General features: G+C 41.7%; 2 protein-coding genes across 2 annotated transcripts in view; both read right to left on the reverse strand.

The window, feature by feature from the left end:
* LOC115226299 (talin-2-like) overlaps positions 1–22,500 on the reverse strand; it is a 309,906-nt gene that overhangs the window by 223,458 nt on the left and 63,948 nt on the right.
* Positions 8,703–9,434, reverse strand: LOC115226753 (putative proline-rich protein 21). The gene has a single exon (XM_029797773.1). The coding sequence runs from the start codon at positions 9,432–9,434 to the stop codon at positions 8,703–8,705; it is 732 nt and encodes a 243-aa protein (XP_029653633.1).

The raw sequence follows: 22,500 nt of genomic DNA on the forward strand, positions 1-22,500 counted from the left end.
CCACACAACCACATCTTTACCTAATGTGTGTGTGTGTATATATATAAGTGCTTGTGCCTCTTAACAAGGATGGAATAGATGTGCATGTATATACATACATACATATATATATGTACATATAGATGTATGTATATACATGCATATATATAGATGTATGTATATATATATGTACATGTGTGTAAATGAGTGTGTATATATTATGTGTGTGTGTACGCATATATATATATATATATATATATATATATATATATATATAAACACACACACACACATATATGGTACGGGAGAGAGAAATACATATACCCAAGCATTCATATACGTAGGAGACAAGAGTGTGTGTGTGTGTGTATGTACATAGAAAACACACACACATTCATATAGAAATATAGACACAATATATGTGTATGTATAGGCATACACACACACAAATACACGCACATTATACTGCTGGCTCCATAAAAATGCTTCAGACATTAACCAAGTGATTATGTTTGTGTATGAATGCATGTGTGTGTATATGTATATATATACATACATATATATATATATACACACGTATGTATACACACCCAACTAAACTAGGTAAACATGAACGAATCAGCTTCAAGTAAAATCAGTTTATAGAGAGAAGAGGTTTTTTTTCTCCTTTCTTTTGTAAATTCAAATAGTAGACACACACACACACACGCACGCATATCTGTATATGCACACCTATATATACTTGAACATACACACACATATTTACAAACGTGCACATTTACCTCCCTGTACATATATATATAGATGTATATACACACCTAACTATATATATATATTATATATATATATAGATGTATATACACACATAACTGTATATATATATGCATATTTATATCTATACACATATACATATCTATGAACACGTACCCATCGATAACTATAAACATATACATACAGCCATAAACATTATATATATACACATACACAAATATCTGTAAGTATAAATATGCACACATAAACACACACACACACACACACACACACACACACAAATATTTCTAAGTAAAAATACGCACACACATTACATATATATATATATATGTATATATATATAGACACACACATAAATACAGAGAAAGAAAGAGAATGAGCAGTTGTTCATTGAAGATGCAGAGAAAGGAGATTTATGAACACACACACACACACACACATATCAATCTGTGTGTATGTATAGATGGGGGTTGGTGGAGATTTAAAGGGTGTTCGGAGATAAGATTCCTCAAAGACTTCGTTTCAGTCGGCATCATCATCATCATCATCTCCATCTCCTGTCTTACTTCAAATGTCTTCTTAATCAGATGATCTTAATTCTGGAACTAATCCTTCTGCTAACTCTACTGTTCAGTACAGTTACCACCCACCGCTACATACCAACCATGACCATCACTACAATAGCTTTAGCAGCAGAATTGTTGAGTCATGAGTGTGGCTGTAGCAGAATGGGTGTATATAACCAGAATGGGTGTATATAGGCAGAATGGGTGTATATAAGCAGAATGGGTGTATATAAGCAGAATGGACTGTGTATGCGTCTTTGCACGTGTGTGTACATTGTGTGTGCGTGTGTGTGTGTGTGTCGTCATTTAATGACCATTGTCCATACTGATATGGGTAGGATGGTTTGGCCATGGCTGGCAAGTTGGGGAGCTGCACTAGGCTCCAGTCTGTTGTAGCATGGTTGCCATGGCTGGATGCCCTTCTTCACTCCAACCATTTTACAGAGTGTGCCGAGTGCCCTTGTGGCACAGGCACAAATGCTTTTTATGTGGCACTTGCACAAGACTCTTGTAGGCTGACCCTCTTTACTAGGGGCAGTGGCTTTAACACCTCCGCTGCAGAGTATGGGTCATCTTGGGTGCAGCAAGGCACCAGGCATCTCGGTCCTTTGTCCTCTTGTCCGAAATGCTTAGTGTTCTGAGGTTGACCTTCAGTACTTCATCGTATAGACATATATCAGCACTTTGCTTCACAGAGGCAAATTGGCTGAGTTCCTTTTGAGTGTTGGGCCTCACAGAGGCAATGACAAATGAGGCCTTTGGCATTGTCATGCTTGAGAAGGAGATACAGCAAGACAAGCAAAATTGCACATTCTGGTGTCACACAAATTGGCACCTGTGCCAGTGGAATGCAAATGGCACATAAAAGCACCTGTTACACTCTTGGAATGGTTGAGTTAGGAAGGGCATCCAGCTGTAGAAAACCATGTCAAATGGGACTGGAGTCTGGTGCAGTCTTTCAGTGTGCCAGCCTGATCAAACTGTTCCACCCATGCCAGCATGGACAAGGGAGGTTAAATGATGATAATGATCATCATCTTCATCCTTATTTAACATCCATTGTCCATGCTGGCATGGGTTGGACGGTTTGACCAGAGCTGGCAACCTGGGGAGCTGCACCAGGCTCCAGTCTGATTTGGAATGGTTTTCTACGGCCGGATGCCCTTCCTGGTGCCACCCAGTTTAAAGTGTGGCACTGAGTGCTTTAATGTGGCACCACCACCAAAAGAATTGGTCTTAGCTCTCCTGCCATGTAGTACAAGTTTTCTGAAGTACAGTAAGGCCCCAAGCACCTAAGTGCTTTGTTATCTCACCATAAAGGGTCAGCATCCATCCACATCACATGACCACATATATATATTAAAGATGCAGGCATGGCTGTGGTAGGAAGCTTTGTTGTGGTCTCCTCTCTTGGACACAGCAACCAATTCCTCTTCTGCAGAACGTCTCTCTCAGAACACTGGAACTCTGGCGAACAGGTACACCTACCTTACAACATCCAGGGACTAATAGATAAACAGATAGAGAGGCAGAGAGAGAGAGAGATGGAGAGACAGAGAGAAGGAGAGACAGAGAGAGAGGAGAGACAGACAGACAGACAGACATAGACAGACAGACATAGACAGACAGACATAGACAGACAGACATAGACAGACAGACATAGACAGACAGACAGACAGACACAGACAGACAGACAGAGACAGACAGACAGACAGACAAATGGATAAATTGATAGACAGACATGATTGGATAGAGACACACAGACAGAGAGAGACATAGACAAGAATGAATAGATATGAATAGAAAGAATAAAAAAGAAAAAAAGAGATAACAAAGTGGGGGGGAAGAAAGGAAGGCAGGAAGGAAAGCGAAATCTCGTTCTGCCAATGAGTGGAGAAGATTCGCAGAGCAGAGCCGGGGCTTTTAAAAGCCATTTCCATTGAAAGCAGGTCAGTTGCCAGACGGAAGAAATGTCTTGGCAGGATTTAGTTCTGGCCAATACCTGAGCCATTCAACCATGGAGACTAGCATTCAGCCGGCTGCTCCGCTCCAGTTGATTCGTTCATGGATGAAGCCTGACCACCCCACCCCCCGCATATAGTTACAACAACTACAACAAGAAGAAGAGCAACAACGATGTGTTCTGTAATACTTGGTAGATGGAGGTTAGAGCTATGGAGGTGGCGGAGTGGGGGTTGAGAGGGGTAGGAAGAGTAAGAGAGAGAGATGGACGATGGGAGGAGGGAGGAGTGACGGGGTGAGTAGTGTGTGGAAATGTGAGAGAGTAGCTGTGAGGGTGAAGGGAAGTGGGAATTGTCTGAGTGGGAGAGAGAGAGAGAGAGAGTGTGAGAGAGGAGAGAGATGGATACATAAGAATGAGAGAAAGAAAAAGGGAGTGAGATAAAGAGAGGAAAGAGAAGAGAAACAATAAGAGAGAGAGAGAAAGTGAGAGAGAGAAGCTAGGAGAAACATGCAACAGTCACATGAGACATTGATGGACCCAGGACCATAATAAAAGGCACTTGCCCAAAGAGCCATGAAGTGGGATTGAACCTGGAACCATGTGGTTGAAAAGCAAACCCCTTACCACACAGCATCTTATATCTCTCTATATATAAACGGCAGTTTGTCTGTGTGCGTGTCTGTGTGTCTGTTTTCTCGTACCCTCACCCTGACCACGGCTTTCAACCGATTCTGATGAAACTTGACACACCCATAGCCCAATGTCATAATTCAAAACTAACGCAGCTAAAATTTTGAAAAGTTTCCCCAGTTCTGAAAAAATCGACAAATTCGACATGGGGTCGAGAATCAGAAACACAAACCACAGACTGTTCTAGGGGACGCAACTCGACCTTTTAACTAAAAAAAAATTACCATCACATTTTTTCCATTTTTTGGCTATAACTCTCTAAAAATGCTTTATAGTTATTTCCCTTACAAACCCGAGCAACGCCGGGCGATACTGCAGTATGTATATATATAATATATATATATATATATATATCTATATATATATATATATATATATTTATATATATATATCTTATATATACATACATATATTATATATATATATATATATCTTATTATACATACATATATATATATATATTTATATATATTCTCTTATTTGTTTCAGTCATTTGACTGCATCCATGCTGGATCACTGCCTTTAATCGAGTAAATCGACCTCAATACTTATTCTTTGTAAGCCTAGTACTTATTCTATCAGTTTCTTTTTGCCAAACTGCTAACGTATGGGAACTTAAACACACGAACACAAACACACAAACAAATATATATATATATAGGACGGGTTTCTTTCGGTTTCCGTCAACCAAATCCACCCACAAGTCTTCGGTTGGACTGTGGGTATAGAAGACACTTGCCGAAGGTGCTATGCAGTGGGACTGAACCCAGAACTATGTGGTTGGGAAGCAAGCTTCTTACCACACAGCCACTGTGCAGTTAAAGTGCAACAACATAAGAAATTAGAACTCCATGTGTCTGTACATGGAGAAAGAGGAAAATATGAAGAGAATCTGTGTTGCTTATTCATTGAACTTGGTGATTGCCCTCTGTGTGTGTGTGTGTGTGTATGTGCGCACACACATATACACACATTCATATACAGATAGATATATGCATGTATGTTCACAAACAATTTTATGTAGATATTTGGATGCATTATAGATACAAGTGTGTGTGAACTCCAGCGTAAATATAAATAGAAAATACGCAAACATCTAAATATACGCACAAAGATACAAGCCCCAAAAATACACCATACAAAGACACACACATACAAAAACACACACACCACACACCACACAAAGACACACACAGACACCACACAAAGACACACACAGACACACCACACAGACACACCACACAAAGACACACACACACACACACACACCACACACACACAGATACACCACAAAGACACACCACACAGATACACACCACACAAAGACACACACAGACACACACACACAAAAACACATACACACAATACACCATATATACACTCACACGTAATGCATAGAGACACACAGACACACACACACTGCATGCACACACAGAGACGGTATACAAACAGCTGCATCTTCCACCCTGCTGCACATCCATAGATTCCTGCTTAGGCTCGGCTGCACCATAAACGCGTGCATCGTGTTTGCAATGTTCGACACAAGCTGCAGCTGCAACTGAACTTACAATGCATGTCTCAATAGATACAACAACAACAACAACTAGGTTAAAGCAAAAATACCTGTAACGTACTGGGGGATGTGGTGGACCAATTCAATCGACAAAACTGCACCGCCGCTACCACCCCATCTATCCCTGACACCACCACCACCGCCAATACCACCACCATCACCACCTCCACCATCGCCACCACCACCTCCACCATCGCCATCACCACCACCACCAGTGCCACCACCACCACCATTTCCACCACCACCACCACCACCATCTCCACCACCATCATCACCACCACCACCAGTGCCACCATCACCACCATCGCCACCACCATCACCACCTCCACCACCATCACCACCTCCATCGCCACCACCACCTCCAACACCATCACCACCACCATCACCACCTCCACCACCACCATCTCCATCACCACCACCTCCACCATCGCCATCACCACCACCACCATTTCCACCACCACCACCACCACCACCATCTCCACCACCATCATCACCACCACCACCAGTGCTACCATCACCACCATTGCCACCACCATCACCACCTCCACCACGATCGCCACCTCCACCACCATCGCCACCACCACCTCCACCACCATCACCACCACCACGAACTGGCGCTGTACCAAGAGACGATGTATCTCGTTCCTCAGACATCACCTGTTTACCGTTTGTTCTTCAACAGAACAAAACGGTAAACAGCAAAACAAATCCCTTTCTTTCTTTGTACACGACTGTCGAAGTATCCAAGAGATAGTGCAGCTGGTGCAAACTGCTGCACATGCATATGCATGCAAGCTAACACTGTAGACCTATATTGCAGGACTGCATTCATGCATCTCTGTAATACAGCTCACATAACTCTTCACGGACCCTCAGGGCACACCCACGTAAGTGCTTCCCGCAACACTTTGTTCCCTCATAACTTTTAGTAAAACAGAATCCTTAATGAAATCTTTATATATAAAAGTAAGGTTGTGTGTCTGTCTGTCTCCTACGATTTAGATTCCTAACTACTCCCACATTTTGCGGTGCAGTTTAACGAAAAGCGGGTATCTTATAATCGTGATTCATATCTATTTCTTTTCTACCCACAAGGGGCTAAACATAGAAGGGACAAACAAGGACAGACAAACGGATTAAGTCGATTATATCGACCCCAGTGCGAAACTGGTACTTTATTTATCGACCCCGAAAGGATGAAAGGCAAAGTCGACCTCGGCGGAATTTGAACTCAGAACGTAACGGCAGACGAAATACGGCTACGCATTTCGCCCGGCGCGCTAACGTTTCTGCCAGCTCGCCACCCTTCTGGGTACTAGCGCGCGTCTACGATGAGTCTACAATTTTAAAAATAATTTACCATCATTTTTTTCCATTTTAATGCATTTTTTTCGCTATTATATAAGGGAAGTAACTCTCTAAAAATGTCTACGATGAGTCAACGATTTAAAAAAAAATTTACCATCATTTTCCCCCATTTTTAATGCATTTTTGGCATATATAAGGGAAGTAACTCTAAAAATTTATTATTAAATCTCAGAACGTAAAAAGCTACAGTAACACCCCCCCCCTTTGTGGTTAGCCATATTGAGATGGCTATTATACTTCACATCTCTAAAAATGCTTATATAGTTATTTCCCTTACAAACCCGAGCAACGCCGGGCGATACTGCTAGTTTTCTACAAATGCCTTACAATTATTTCAGACACAAAGAAATTGCTCACACATACAGACACGCCACCAATTTTGCCAGCTTGCACCTTTTTAATAATAATAATAATCCTTTCTATTATAGGCACAAGGTCCAAAATTTGGGGGATGGGGTTAAGTTGATTCCTTCGACCCCAGTATGCAACTGGTACTTAATTTATTGATCCCGAAAGGATGAAAGGCAAAGTTGACCTTGGCAGAACATAGCAATGGCTGTGGGTAAAAACCCTCCTTCGGTCATGAACGACCAGGGGATTGCGTCTAGAAAACTCCCCTCTGTGGCACATCTCTGGGCAAGGTTGTTCATGGAAGACCAACAGTCACCCATGCATACCAACCTCCTTTCTCCACACCATTATATGTACATAGGGTAAAGGGTAATGACTCTTTTCGGTCATGGATGACCATGGGATTGCACCTAGAAAGTTCCCCTCTGAGGCACAAGTCCTGGCAAGGTTGTTCATGGAAGACCAACAGTTGCCCATGCATACCAACCTCCCCCTCTCCACATCATTATATGTACATAGGGCAAAGAAGGGTAAAGAGCCCCTTCGGTCATGAATGACTGTGGGATTCACCTAGAAAGTTTCCCCTCTGAGGCACAAGTCCAAGCAAGATTGTTTATGGAAGACCAGCAGTCATCCACGCATACCAGCCTCCCCTCTCCATGCCACTGATGTTATTCAAGGGAAAGGCAAAGGGGCCGATACAGCTTGGCACCAGTAACGTCACAACTCATTTCTACAGCTGAGTGAACTGGAGCAACATAAAATAAAGGGTCTTGCTCAAGAACACAACATGCAGCCCGGTCTAGGAATTGAACTCACAACCAGATGACCGTAAGCCCGGTTCTCTAACCACTGAGCCAGGCACCTTCACTCATAAATAACATACAAATTAAACACTACGTACGCAAACTAAGGTCACAGTCCTACATTGCAATACTGTCCATGTCTATCTCGGATGTCACAGCTTACACGACAGCTAACAGCTACAAACGGATCACATACACACACACACACACACACACATACCAAAGCCATAGGCCCACATGACACCACTGCACTCATGTGTCTAGGATAGCATGACACACATGACCCCCAACACACACACACTTGTAACAGGCTCACAATAGTGTGTGCACGTATGTAACGTGATATCACTTCAATGACCACCACACTAACACATGAAAACTAAGGCTTGACAGACAGACAGACATTACAATCCTCAGCTCATAATATACATATATATATATACATATATATATATATATATATAATAATAATAATAATAATAATAATAATAGGGAGTATAACTCCAAATTTACAGGGGAAAATTCAATTTAGTATTAAATCAAATTTCACAATATAAATATATAAAATATAAATTAGAGATAAAACCACTATAATAGTGGCTTTATCTCTAATTTATATATATATATATGTACACTTAGTGCAGGTACCATAGGTGGGGACGGTCCGTGCAGGTACCGTGAATGGGGACGGCCCGTGTAGGTACCATGAATGGGGACGGCCCGTGAAGGTGCCGTGAATGGGGACGGCCCGTGCAGGTACCGTGAATGGGGACGGCCCGTGCAGGTACCGTGAATGGGGACGGTCCGTGCAGGTACCGTGAATGGGGACGGCCCGTGCAGGTACCGTGAATGGGGACGGTCCGTGCAGGTACCGTGAATAGGGACGGTCCGTGCAGGTACCTTGAATGGGGACGGTCCGTGCAGGTACCATGAATGGGGATGGCCCTTGCAGGTACCGTGAAAGGGGACGGTCCGTGCAGGTTCCGTGAATGGGGACGGCCCGTGGAGGTACCGTGAATGGGGACTGCCCGTGCAGGTACCTTGAATGGGGACGGTCCGTGCAGGTACCATGAATGGGGACGGCCCTTGCAGGTACCGTGAAAGGGGACGGTCCGAGCAGGTACCGTGAATGGGGACAGCCCGTGCAGGTACCGTGAATGGGGACAGCCCGAGCAGGTACCGTGAATGGGGACAGCCCGTGCAGGTACCGTGAATGGGGACAGCCCGTGCAGGTACCGTGAATGGGGACAGCCCGTGCAGGTACCGTGAATGGGGACAGCCCGTGCAGGTACCGTGAATGGGGATGGTCCGTGCAGGTACCGTGAATGGGGACAGTCTGTGCAAAGGACAGTTCGTGCAGGTACCATGAATGGGGACAGCCTGTGCAGGTACCTTACCTCATCTTTAATCTACAGTTAAGCACCTGCAATTGAAGAAAATACATAAAACAGTATATTATTTTTGTTATTTTTAATAATAATAATAAATTATTATTATTATTGCACAGCAGTGGTATAAACGAGCCAGTATTTTCATATGGCAAATATTAGGAGGTGAGAGTACGATACAAGAGTAGGGAGCAAGAAAGATGAGGAAAACAGGTAGGTAGCAAGATGGAAGGAGCAACAAGGTGCAAGAAAAGGCGGGGGAATGGAGGGGGATGAGACACAGGGCTTTCAACGTGAGAGGGGAGAAGGGACAGAGCAGGGTGGGGAGTACTATAAGGCATGATGGGAGGCTAAGAAGTGTGAGGGGGGTTGATGAAGAGCAAAGGAGAGGGGCACAAAGCACATAGGAACCAACAGAGCACAAAGTGGTGGTGGTGGGGGGGGGCTGGTAGAGCACAAGAGAACAATGAAGTGCTAGGGGACAACAAAGCAAAGGGGCCAGTGAGGTGGAAGGAGTGTAAAATAAAAAGATGCACAGCAACAGATAAACCACAAAATAGTGCCACTATGACAGCTATGGGGAGCCCTTTTTTGAGGCCCAGGCCACAGGAAGCCTGGCTCATCATCAGAGGGACCACACTACCATAAACAATTTTAATAACTATTTTCCTCGTGAAATTAGGTGAACCCTACAGAAACCCAAATGGGTCACAGTTTGCTCATGATTGCCCTATGCCATCCCTTGACCTGCAAGAAATAGCAGTTAAATCACTTGTCACATTCTTAGTATCTTAAGAAAGGAACAACGTTTTTGTATCTAGTAGAGTATAGCCCTGGGTATATTGTGCCTGAAAATAAGATTGGGAAGTTATGGCTAACAAGGAAGGAACTTGTGTTCATCTTAATTTTTCCCTACATCTGCTCTGTATATCATAATTAGTAACACTCATCATCATCATTGTTCGACCGTGGCCGAGACAATGGAATTTACTATGTTACGCCAGACTTCATGGTCCATCATGGCATTACGGAGGTCCTGTTGCTGGATGCCTGTATCCCTGGAGATAACATCAGGGTAGGAGAGTGTGAGCTCTCTGGTATCATGAGCAGATGGCTTCCAGAGGAGAAGAGTAGAAATTACCACAACAATGTCCAGCAAACTGGACTCTCCTACCTTTCACAAGAGATGACACAGGTGGTAGTTTCCCATATATTTGCATTTTGGTTGGATGGCGCTTCCACGAGAGATTTTGAGCTCTCATAAGGAGAGTAACACTATTAAGTGCAGTGATTGACTAACCACCAAACTGGAAGCTGACTGGAGGATGATAGTCTATGTGGAGCTCTAACTCAAAAGACGTAAACCTAATTGTGCACACAAGGTGTAAATACATAGGGAGAGAGAGAGAGACAGAGAGAGACAAAGTGAGAATGAGAGAGAGAGAGAGAGAGAGAGAAGAGAGAGGGAAATGAGGGAGGGTGTTTGAACGTAGAGTAATAGGTATGGGGGGAAGAGAGAGAGAGAGAGAGAGAGTAAAGGGTGGCATAGCCCTGGGGTGGGTGGGTCTAGATAAGTACCACACTAACGGGGGGGAGGGTAGTCGGGTGGTGGGTACCTGGTATCTAGAGCTCTCTAATCACACACACGCACACACACACCCCTCCATCATATCATTAAAACGAGGAGGAACAAAAAGCACACCCTTCGCATGCACACCCATATCTATATGCGGGTGCATGTCCACGTGCACGATGCTGGCGTTGCGTATACACCCCCCCCATCTTGTCAGTTGCATTACAGGAAAAGGAAAGACAAGACCGCTTGTGACCTGACCTTTTTGCGACCTCGGATGACCTCGAGTTAACCTGACAACACGACCTTTCTGCTAACCCTGTTTGGTCTGTGAATTTGGCGGGGTGGGGGTGGGGGTGAGTAAAGAGGATAACTAGGAGGGGGAGAAGGGGAGAGAGGAGGGGGAGAAGGGGAGAGAGGTGAAGGGAGACAGGGAGAGAGAAAGAGAGGGAGAGGGAGAGAGAGAAAAAGGCAGAGAGAGAAAAAGGCAGAGAGGGAGAGAGAAAGGCAGAGAGGGAGAGACAAAAAGGCTGAGAGGGAAAGAGAGACAGGCAGAGAGGGAGAGAGAAAGACAGGCAGAGAGGGAGAGAGAAAGACAGGCAGAGAGGGAGAGAGAGAGTAGGAGTTAGAGATGGCAGATGAGACACAGAAGTAGGGGAGACAGGGTGGATGGCCAGAGGCAGCAAAAGTAGATTACAAGGTGGTGGTGGAGGAAGAGGAGGAGGAAAACAAGGGCTGAAACAATCTTATTTGAAATCCCTAATTCTTTAAGAAAATAAGAAATCAACCCTTTAGCATTTAATCCAACCTAAATATTCTAGCTGACCAGATCCAGCCTCTCACACCTACCTTACAATGTCGTTCTAAAAATAAACAATCCCATCATTGAAATTTCTAAGTCATGAGATAAGTCTTTACTCTTTTACTTGTTTCAGTCATTTGACTGCGGCCATGCTGGAGCACCGCCTTTAGTCGAGCAACTCGACCCCGGGACTATTCTTTGTAAGCCCAGTACTTATTCAATCGGTCTCTTTTGCCAGACCGCTAAGTGACAGGGACGTAAACACACCAGCATCGGTTGTCAAGCAATGCTAGGGGGACACACACAAACACACACGCACACATATATATATATATATATACATATATACGACAGGCTTCTTTCAGTTTCCGTCTACCAAATCCACTCACAAGGCATTGGTCGGCCCGATGCAGAATTAATCCAAAACAATGAGAATAAATGAGGATTACAATTGAGAGAATAATCTGAAAGCTAAAGGGTTAAAAGCGATAACACTTCAAGGGGTGGGTGAGAGACAAGAAATGATTTTTAGCAGTAAAGGCCATACAACTTGAAGTCTGTTTCAACATCATTACAACCTCCTCAGCAAAACTGGCCATTGCTGGAACACCTTCCATTATAGGTCTACAGGATCAGGACTGACCTAGGGCTAAACAATAATTAGCAGGGGTACATTAGATGAGATAGTCTTAGATAAACTATGTCTGAACAAAAGAGGGTAAGATGGGATGGTCATAAATGGACCTCTTCTGGTCACATGTCTTCTAAGCTACATAACAACAGGACATATGATAAGACATTTAGTTCTAGACACACTTTGTCTGAATAACAAAAGATGGGATGGCCACATCTGGAATATTTCTCAACTTAGGTCAGCTTCGTCAGGACAACAACAACAAGCACTTGTTTAGCACCTGAGATGACACACCAAACTGTGCAACGCAAATACCTCCAGATATGGAAGGTGGGTGACAACAATCTGTTAATTACAGGGGGGGGGAGAAAGGCCGAGGACGGGGGGGTTGCAGTAAGTGAAGGAGAGGGGGGATTCATTGGTCAGTGATGACCACTAATTATGAAGTAGAAGGCAGGGGGAATTCCAAAATGAAGCAAGGTGTTATTTTTCACTTGCACAGGGTCTGCATAACTGCTGTTCAACTGTCCAGTTTTACTGACCGTCCAATCTTACTGACTGTCCAGACATCTGTCTGTGTGTCTGGCTGGCCTGATTGCACTAATTATAGTCATTTTATAACTAGCACTAAAATACCTGGTAAAGATACTTATGTGTGTGTGTGTGTGTGTCTGGGGCTGCATGTTAACGCACCTCCGTCTGCACAAACGAGTAGAAAGAGTGAGTTACCACATGTTGCACACATGCATGCTTGTGTTGTCACCCACTGCACACATACTAAGAATGAGTCAGTGAGTTCAATTCCTGGACCGGACTGTGTGTTGTGTTCTTGATAAAAGACCCTTTATTTCACGTTGCTCCAATTCACTCAGCTGTAGAAATGAGTTGCAACATCACTGATGCCAAGCTGTATCGGCCCCTTTGCCTTTTCCTTGGATAACACTGGTAGCGTGGAGAGGGAGGCTGGTATGCATGGGTGACTGCTGATCTTCCATAAACAAACTTGCTTAGACTCGTGCCTCAGGGGAACTTTCTAGGTGCAATCCCATGATCATCCATGACCAAAGGGGTCTTTATCCTTTACCCTATGTACATATAACAGTGCAGAGAGGGGAGGCTGGTATGCATGGGTGACTGCTGGTCTTCCATAAACAACCTTGCCTAGACTTGTGCCTCAGAGAGCAACTTTCTAGATGCAATCCCATGGTCATTCATGATTGAAGGGGGGGTCTTCACCCATTATATATAACCCATGCCAACATGGAAAACACACGTGAGTTTGGAGTGCTATACTATCCGGGTGGATACTGTGGTGGCTCTCAGTTATGTTCCAGTTTATGGCTAACCACATTGATCAATATTCAACGTCTGCAACTACTATTAGTTGTCAGTCACACAGTGAATTGTTCCGATGGATAATTCCATATTTGCTCCACTGGACAGTAATGCAGTCTGGAGTATATTTCAGTAATCATGAAACCAGAGAAAATAAATTTTGAGAACAAACAAGTCTCTATAATATCGTTTATAATCATTACTTTATATATGGGTATGTGTGTGTGTGTGTGTATATATATATATATATATATATATATATATATATAAAATACAAAATGGGACAAGAATGCAAAACATCCGGACAACTAGGTGATACAAAAAGGGACAACAAAACATCCAGATAGACGATACAAAAAAAACAAGGACGGGTCATTCGAAGCCTTTTATCTTCAGTCAAGAACCAGATCATCCTCGCAATTGAGGCTAGAGAGAGAGAGAGAGAGAGAGAAAACAAATGTATGTACGCTGCTATATATATATATAATATATATATATATAAACAAAATGCAAAAAGATGGGACAAGAATGCAACAGGCAACAACAAAATATCCAGACAAAAAGGGACAAGTAAAAACAAAGACGGGTCATTTGGAGTTTTCTTATATATATATATATATATATATATATATATATATAAGTATAAAAATATATATATAAAAATACAAAATGGGACAAGAACGCAAAACACTCAAAGAGACGACACAAAAAAAGGACGGGTCATTCGAAGCCTCTAATCTTCAGTCAAGAACCGGATCATCCTCACACTTTCGGCTGAGATATATATATATATATTATATATATATATATATAGAGAGAGAGAGAGAGAGAGAGATGCCCGTGTAGCTATGTGATAAGAAGTTTGCATATGGGAAGACAATGTAACGATGGAAAGACATCGGCGGCATGGCCATAGTGCAAGGAGCATGGGTATCTGTGTGCGCATGCACACATACATACATACATATATAAATATTTATATATATATATAAATGCACATACACATCTATAAAGGCAAACAAATACACGTCTATACACAAATGAGTGCACACACACACAGAAATGCACATGTACACATATATACACCCACAAATACAAATGCACACACACTCAAATATATATACACACACACACACATGAACGATTGTATATGTATATATTTGAGAGAGAGAGAGAGAGAGAGAGAGAGAAAGAGAGAAGCTATGTGAGCGTATGCACTTTCTGCACGTGCTTCATTGATACATGCAGCTATGGTGCACATCACATGATTGCATCAGTCACATAAATCATTGATTTCATCAACATTAATCATCATCATGCTAAATATTCATATAAAATTCTATTGTTGTTCAACCCCAGACATTCCAGTTATGACCAACCCATCTCTTTATATACACCAGCAACTTCACTACTCAATGTGCCCTTTGATTTTTTTGAAGGTTATACAGTGTGACTGGAGGGAGATTTGGCTGCTATTTCTACCAGGTCTAGCTACCACGTAGAGGTCTCCCTCATTGGCTCATAAATACATATATGCAGAGATAAGACAGTAGGGTGTGATTTGAGGAAGATTTGGCTGCTATTTCTACCAGGTCTAGCTACCATGTAGAGGTTTCCCTTACTGGCTCATACATAAGACAGTAGGGTGTGATCCGAGGGGGATTTGGCTGCTATTTCTACCAGATCCAGCTACAGTATATTTTGTCTAAGTGAGTTCATCCCCTCCACTCTCCTACCTTCTCTCAGCTCAATGGTTTCCCCATGACTTCATTCCTCTCGATACATTGGTACAACTAGTACTGGTTGGTCGGCCGGTTGGATGGCTGGTTTATGTATTTATTTTGAATTAGAAATGACGGAGAAAAACATAGTAAACACAAACATGTACATACATTAAAATATATACACACACACACACACACACACACGAGGGTGTGCTGAAAAGTTCCTGGCTTTGGGTAAAAGGAAATAGAGGAGGATCAGTTAATTATGATTTTATCCAACATATTCCCTTCTCAGATTCACACACTTATTGCAGCGGTCCTTCAGTTTTTCTAAACCCTGTACAAGAACTCGGAAGATTGCCCCTTCAGTTTCGAGGATGGAGTAAGTTGATTGCATTGACCCCAGGGCTAAACTAACTGGTGCTTATTTTATCAACTCTGAAAGGATGAAAGGCAAAGTCGACCTCTGCAGAATTTGAACTCAGACTGTAAGGATGGCGAAATGCTAAGCATTTTGCTTGGGGTGTGCTAAGGATTCTGTCAGCTTAACACCTTGTTTCAAAAGTATGGCCTAGCAGAACAATTGTACCAGTAATCACTGGAGTTTTGGGGATGGAGGTAATACGAAATCATGGTCTTAACCCTTTTGTTACCAACCCGGCTGAAACCGGCTCTGGCTCTTTAGTACAAATGTCTGGTTTTCAAAAGTTCTGAATTAAAATCCTCCAGCAAACCTTAGTCACAATTTATGTCCCTAACTCTAGCTTAATGATAACGATGTTATTTTACTTAATTCTTTGTTATATTTAACATAATTGGAAGAAACACTGAGCATCTCAAAATAAATTCAGTAACGAAAGGGTTAAACATTATGACCAAATAACAGGAAACCCAAAACTGTCAGAACTACAAGAAACCCTCAGAAAAACATTATCAATTTGAAACGATAGGAATCTTTTAAAAATCAAAATTGCAAACTTTGTTTTACCAAAATGCTAATTCTCAATATTTCGCCTCAATGGAACTCAGAAATGGCACTAATAGTAAAATGTCCAGCTTGTCATTTCTTGACATCTCTGGGTGAAACATGGGGAACAGCTTGGACAAAACAATGGAAACAATAAGAATGTTGATAATATCGCATTGTGAAACGGTTGGTGGTAGGAAAAGGCATCAGCTGCAAAACGTCATGTCGAAGGAAAAGATGAGTGGAGGGGTTAGGGTAAGGTAGAAGAGTCTCGTTAGACAGGTCAGAAATGGCCACTAAAGTGCATCAATGATGACAAGGTATAGTGTGGTGTGTGTGTGTGTGTGTGTGTGTGTGTGTGTGTGTGTGTGTGTGAGTGTGTGTGAGAGAGAGAGATGGAGGACTGCAACAAGTGAGATACTGCGAGATGTATTCAGCCCAAGTCAGTTAGAAGAAAACTAAGACGGAAGTGAAACTATGATGGTGGTGGTGGTCGTGGTAGAAGTAATGAAGATATGATAATGGTGATTGTGATAATGATGATTATGATGGTGATTAAGATGATGACGATGAGAGTAATAGTGATGATGATGATGATGATGATGATGATGACTATGGTGGTTCTTCCTTTCTTAAGTACATAGGCTATTTTGGAAACAGGAAGCAGGTATAATTGAGTCAATTCTAGAACAAACACACACACTCCCACATATATATATATATATATATATATATATATATATACACACACACACACACACATACATACATACATACACACCCACACACATAAATAAGTGAAGATAAACTTAATGATTTTTCTCATATGGTAGAAAGATAAGAAGCAGAAATAGGACACCCACTGCATGTATGGAGATGTGGATATATATATATATATATATATATATATATATATACACACACACAGATGTGTGTGTATATTCTTTTCAATTTAGCCATCAAGACCAAGAGCAGATCATAACACTACTTTCATAGGAATATTTCTGTATAGAGGAATTTATGTATATTTATACATACACACAGATATATGCATGTCTAAATGTGTGTGTGTTTAAGTATGTATTTGCGCGCATGTACCTGTGTCTATGTGTATATTTACATATACAGACACACATCCAAGTTATTTTTATACACACGAGCCACTTATATCAACATGTGTGTGTGTGTGTATGTGTGTATTAAAATGGAGTAGTTTTAAATACATAGATTTTAAAATAAATACACACACACAGAGAAACAGGTATGTGCAAATGCATGAGTATATATATATATATGTATGGATACACACACACACACACACATATATATACATACACATATAAACTTGTATATGCAAATGCATGTATGTATACACACATACACAAGAATATTATTAATATCACAATGTGATATTGATAATATATTAACATCACATTGATATACCACAAAGCCCTTTCAAAGAAGTATTGTGTTGAAAAAAAAATACAGAATACCCCAAATATAGGTGAAATGAAATTACCCCAGAAGTGAACGAGAGTAACAAATACTGATATTTCACGGTCATTTCTGCTCTTCAGCGCCAGATATTGCTTCACCTCTGAAACAACTTGTCACAGTCAACCAGAGGTATGTAGACAAATGACATCAAATCTATTTACTGATGTGTAACAGTTATAATGACTCCCACACAGGACTTTAAGTTTCTATGTTAATGCCAATGATCCCTGCATTTCTGCAGTGCGATATGTATGTATGTACTTAGCACTCTACTGTATGGCAGTGAGACCTGGATGCCATACACACGTGCCAAGAGCATTGCCTAAATATTTTTCCCCTGCACTGCCTCTGTAAAATCCTTGGCATCAAATGGCAGGATTGTGTTCCCAACAAAGATGTCCTCAAGCAAGCAGGAATACCAAGCATGTTTGCACTCCTCACACAAAGACATATGAGATGACTTGGAGATGTTAGTTGTACGGAAGATGGCAGAATCCCCAAGGACATACTCTACGGGGAGCTTGCTAGGGGCACTAGGTCTGTTGGAAGACCGTTCTTACGGTGCAAGGATGTCTGCAAAAGGGACATGAAGGCCTGCCACAACAATATTAGCAACTGGGTAGTGGTTGCCAGAAACTGTGGAGATTGGAGACGTACTGTAAAAGAGGGAACACAAAGGAGCGACAGATTGAATATCTTGCTGATATGGACTATGAGTCTACTGTTTATGGTCATGTGCATCTATCTCTTGCTATTTTTATAATCATTTTTACAATCTACCAGATGTGGTGCATTCCAATAGCGGCCAGGAAGATTTTCTAATTATAGAGCTGCAAGTGTGTGCATGTGTGTGTGTATGTGTATCTTGCTTCACCACAGCATAGTTCTGGCTGACCAAAGCCTTGTGAGTGGATTTGGTAGACGGAAACTGAAAGAAGCCCATTGTAGTATATTTATTTATGTGTGTGTGTGTGTGTGTGTGTTCTCCCATCATTGCTTGACAACCGATGTTGGTGTGTCTACGTTCCTGTAACTTAGTGGTTCAGCAAAAGAGACTGATAGAATAAGTACTAAGCTTACAAAGACTAAGTCCTGGGGTTGATTGCTTCAACTAAAAGTCCTTAAAGGCAGTGCTCCAGCATGACTGCAATCAAAATGACTAAAATAAGAATAAATGTGTGTGTGTGTGTGTGTGTATAAAATGAAATACAAAATGGGACAAGAACGCAAAACATCCGGACAACTAGGTGATACAAAAAGTGACAACAAAACATCCAGATACACAATACAAAAAAAACACGGACGGGTCATTCGAAGCCTTTTATATTCAGTCAAGAACCGGATCATCCTCGCAATTTCGGCTGATTAATCTTGAGATTGCTCCAATCTGGCCAGCCCCAAGGAAAAACTAAGCTAAGAGCATTAGATTCCTTGGAAGAAAGCATCGAATGTATACGAAACAAGGACGGAAAACAAATATAAATACAAAAATACAATAAAATAATAATAATAATAATAACAGGACATAAACTTAGATAAACTTAGATATGTTTCGACCAATGATTGGTCCAGGCCATGTCTAACTTAATAGCACCACCTGATAGGATTGTTTGAATCCTGTTTAAGTCAAGTTTTGTTTATGGTCCATATATATACATACATATACACACACCACACACATTAATAAATAAAATTGCTTTTTTGACACACCCCTTTTTCTTAATATACATCAACAAAGAATTCCTCATCGATAATGCTTTACTTGTATTTTGCGCAAAGGCAATTCATTTTTCTCCATATAAATTGCAGTTCATATTTGAGGCTCTGCAGAAACTATAAGGTGTTACTCAGGCACTCAACTGAGAGTCCATTGCATTTTATAGCAGAAACAACTGTAAGCTAATGAAATCCATTTGGTTTTCCTGTGTCATCTCTTTTTATATATATATATATATATATATATATATTATCATCATCATTTAACGTCCGTTCTCCATGCTAGCATGAGTTGGACGGTTTGACGGGGAATCTGGGAAGCCAGAAGGCTGCACCAGGCTTTCTCTCTCTCTCTCTCTGTATATATATATATATATATATATACATATATATATATATATACATATGTACACACACAAGTATATATATATATATATATATATACACACACACACACACACACAAGTATATATATATATACACACACACACACAAGTGTATATATATATATATATAATATATATATATATATATATATATACACACACACGTACGTACATAGAGAATAATCATTCATTTCATATGAAACAATTGGTCGTACAAACAACTGGCAAGACAATTACTATTTTGTTGATTCTGATTAATTTCCTCTCATCCTTATTAACCACCACCACCACCAGCACTTTGGCTCTTGCCACCATCACCACCACTACCATTACCACCACCTTGACTAGCATTCCCTCCACCATTACCATCACTAGTCTTTGCCACCACCATCATCATCATCATCACCACCACCACCACCACCACCAGCCCTGCTGTCTATCTACACCACCACCGCCACCAACCAGACCGCCATCTTCATCTCATTCATTTCCACCACTGCCCTTATTCTTATCACCCTAATCATTAATGGTATTGCAACGATTCCATTGGTCATCACAACCACCAACCACCACCACCAACCATCATCATCATCATCATCATAGCATTGGTGCTATTGTAATCATTCCATTAGCCATCATCATCATCATGAGCTCTATCACTACCACCACCACCACACCCATCACTATTTCTAACCATTGCCATAATGGCTGGTAATACAGCTACCATTGTATTAACCATCACCACCACCACCACCATTAATACAACTACTACTACTACTACTACTACTACTACCACCAATCATCATCATCAGTGATCAATGTTTATTATAATAACCATTTTAACTACCACTGCCTGTAATACCATCACCATCATCATCATCATCATCGTCATAGTAATCAATACCATTGTAATAAGCATCGTATTAACTTGCCACCACCACCACCACCACCACTGTAACCCTCCTCCTCCTCCCATTGGCATCATCAACGGCATCGTTAATAATATTATCATTGTAGCCATCCATGCCATTATAATAATAATCGTTAGCCTGCCACCACCACCACCGTCCCCCCCACCGCTGCTCGTCAGCATCATCGTCAATATCATTTAATAACCATCATCATCATCACCACAACCATCACCATCATCATCATCATCATCATCATTGTGAATATAATCAATATAACTATTATAACGATCATATTAACGACACCCTTACTCTCCGCCTTCTCCATCATCATTGTAATCATCATCAATATCGTTAACATCATCATCAATATCGTTAACATCATCATCATCATTGTAATCATCATCACAGCTATTATAATTATTCTAATGACCTACAGTTGCTACCACCACCACCACCACCACATTCCTCTTCCTTATCATCAGACCACTGCTACGATGGCAACCACCACCACCACACCACCACCACCACCACAACTACCTTCGCAATCATTCCAGCTATCACAAAAACAAAAAAAAAAACCAGCACAGCCCAACTACAATTAGTACCACTGCTACCAACACTACAGCAGCACTGCCAACAACCACTACGCTACAACGGTACCACCAATGCTACCAGCGTACTACTATACTGTGACCTGCACCACAACAAAACTACAAATAACGGTCGCTGCACCAACAGTGGTACAGATGCACTGGTTGGTGTCACTGGTTCAGGTGATAGTACATCTGTAGTAGTAATGAGGGAGGCTGCAACAGTGTGGGCGATAGTACTAGTGATAATGGTGTTGGTACTATAATGTTTGGGATTTGTGTATCTGTAGTGGTATTAGTGGTGCTGCAGCTACAGTATGTGTGGTAGTATAGGTATTGTGGTGTTGTTATGGTGGAGGCAGTATAGGCATAGTGGTTAAAAAAAGGCGGCAAGCTGGCAGAATCGTTAGCACGCCGGGTGAAATGCCTAGCAGTATTTCGTCTGCCGCTACGTTCTTAGTTCAAATTCTGCCAAGGTCGACTTATCCTTTCAGGGTCGATAAATTAAGTACCAGTTACGCACTGGGGTCGATGTGATCGACTTAATCCGTTTGTCTGTCCTTGTTTGTCCCCTCTGTGTTTAGCTCCTTGTGGTTAATAAAGAAATAGGCATAGTGGTTAATACATTTATGCTGCAGTTTTGGTGCTAGTAGAGGTGTTGTGATAACTGATGTCTGTTGTGGTGTGGTCGTGTGTTACGCATAGATGAGGACAGGTGTGTGAGGAAGTGCCACACCCTAATTGTGGAAGGAACCTGTGGAAGAGGTAGACCCAGGAAGACATAGGATGAATTGGTGGAGCATGACCTTTGAACACTGGGCCTCACAGAGGCAATGACAGGAGACCAAGACCTTTGGAGATATGCTGTGATTGAGAAGACCCGGCAAGTAGAGTGAGATCACAGCCAGGG

Source organism: Octopus sinensis, linkage group LG30 (assembly GCF_006345805.1).
Source record: "Octopus sinensis linkage group LG30, ASM634580v1, whole genome shotgun sequence".
Taxonomy (NCBI): domain Eukaryota; kingdom Metazoa; phylum Mollusca; class Cephalopoda; order Octopoda; family Octopodidae; genus Octopus; species Octopus sinensis.

Coding starts and splice junctions, on each gene's coding strand:
- LOC115226753 (XM_029797773.1), bottom strand. CDS start 9,434: ATGGTACCTGCACGAACTGTCCTTTGCACAGACTGTCCCCATTCACGG.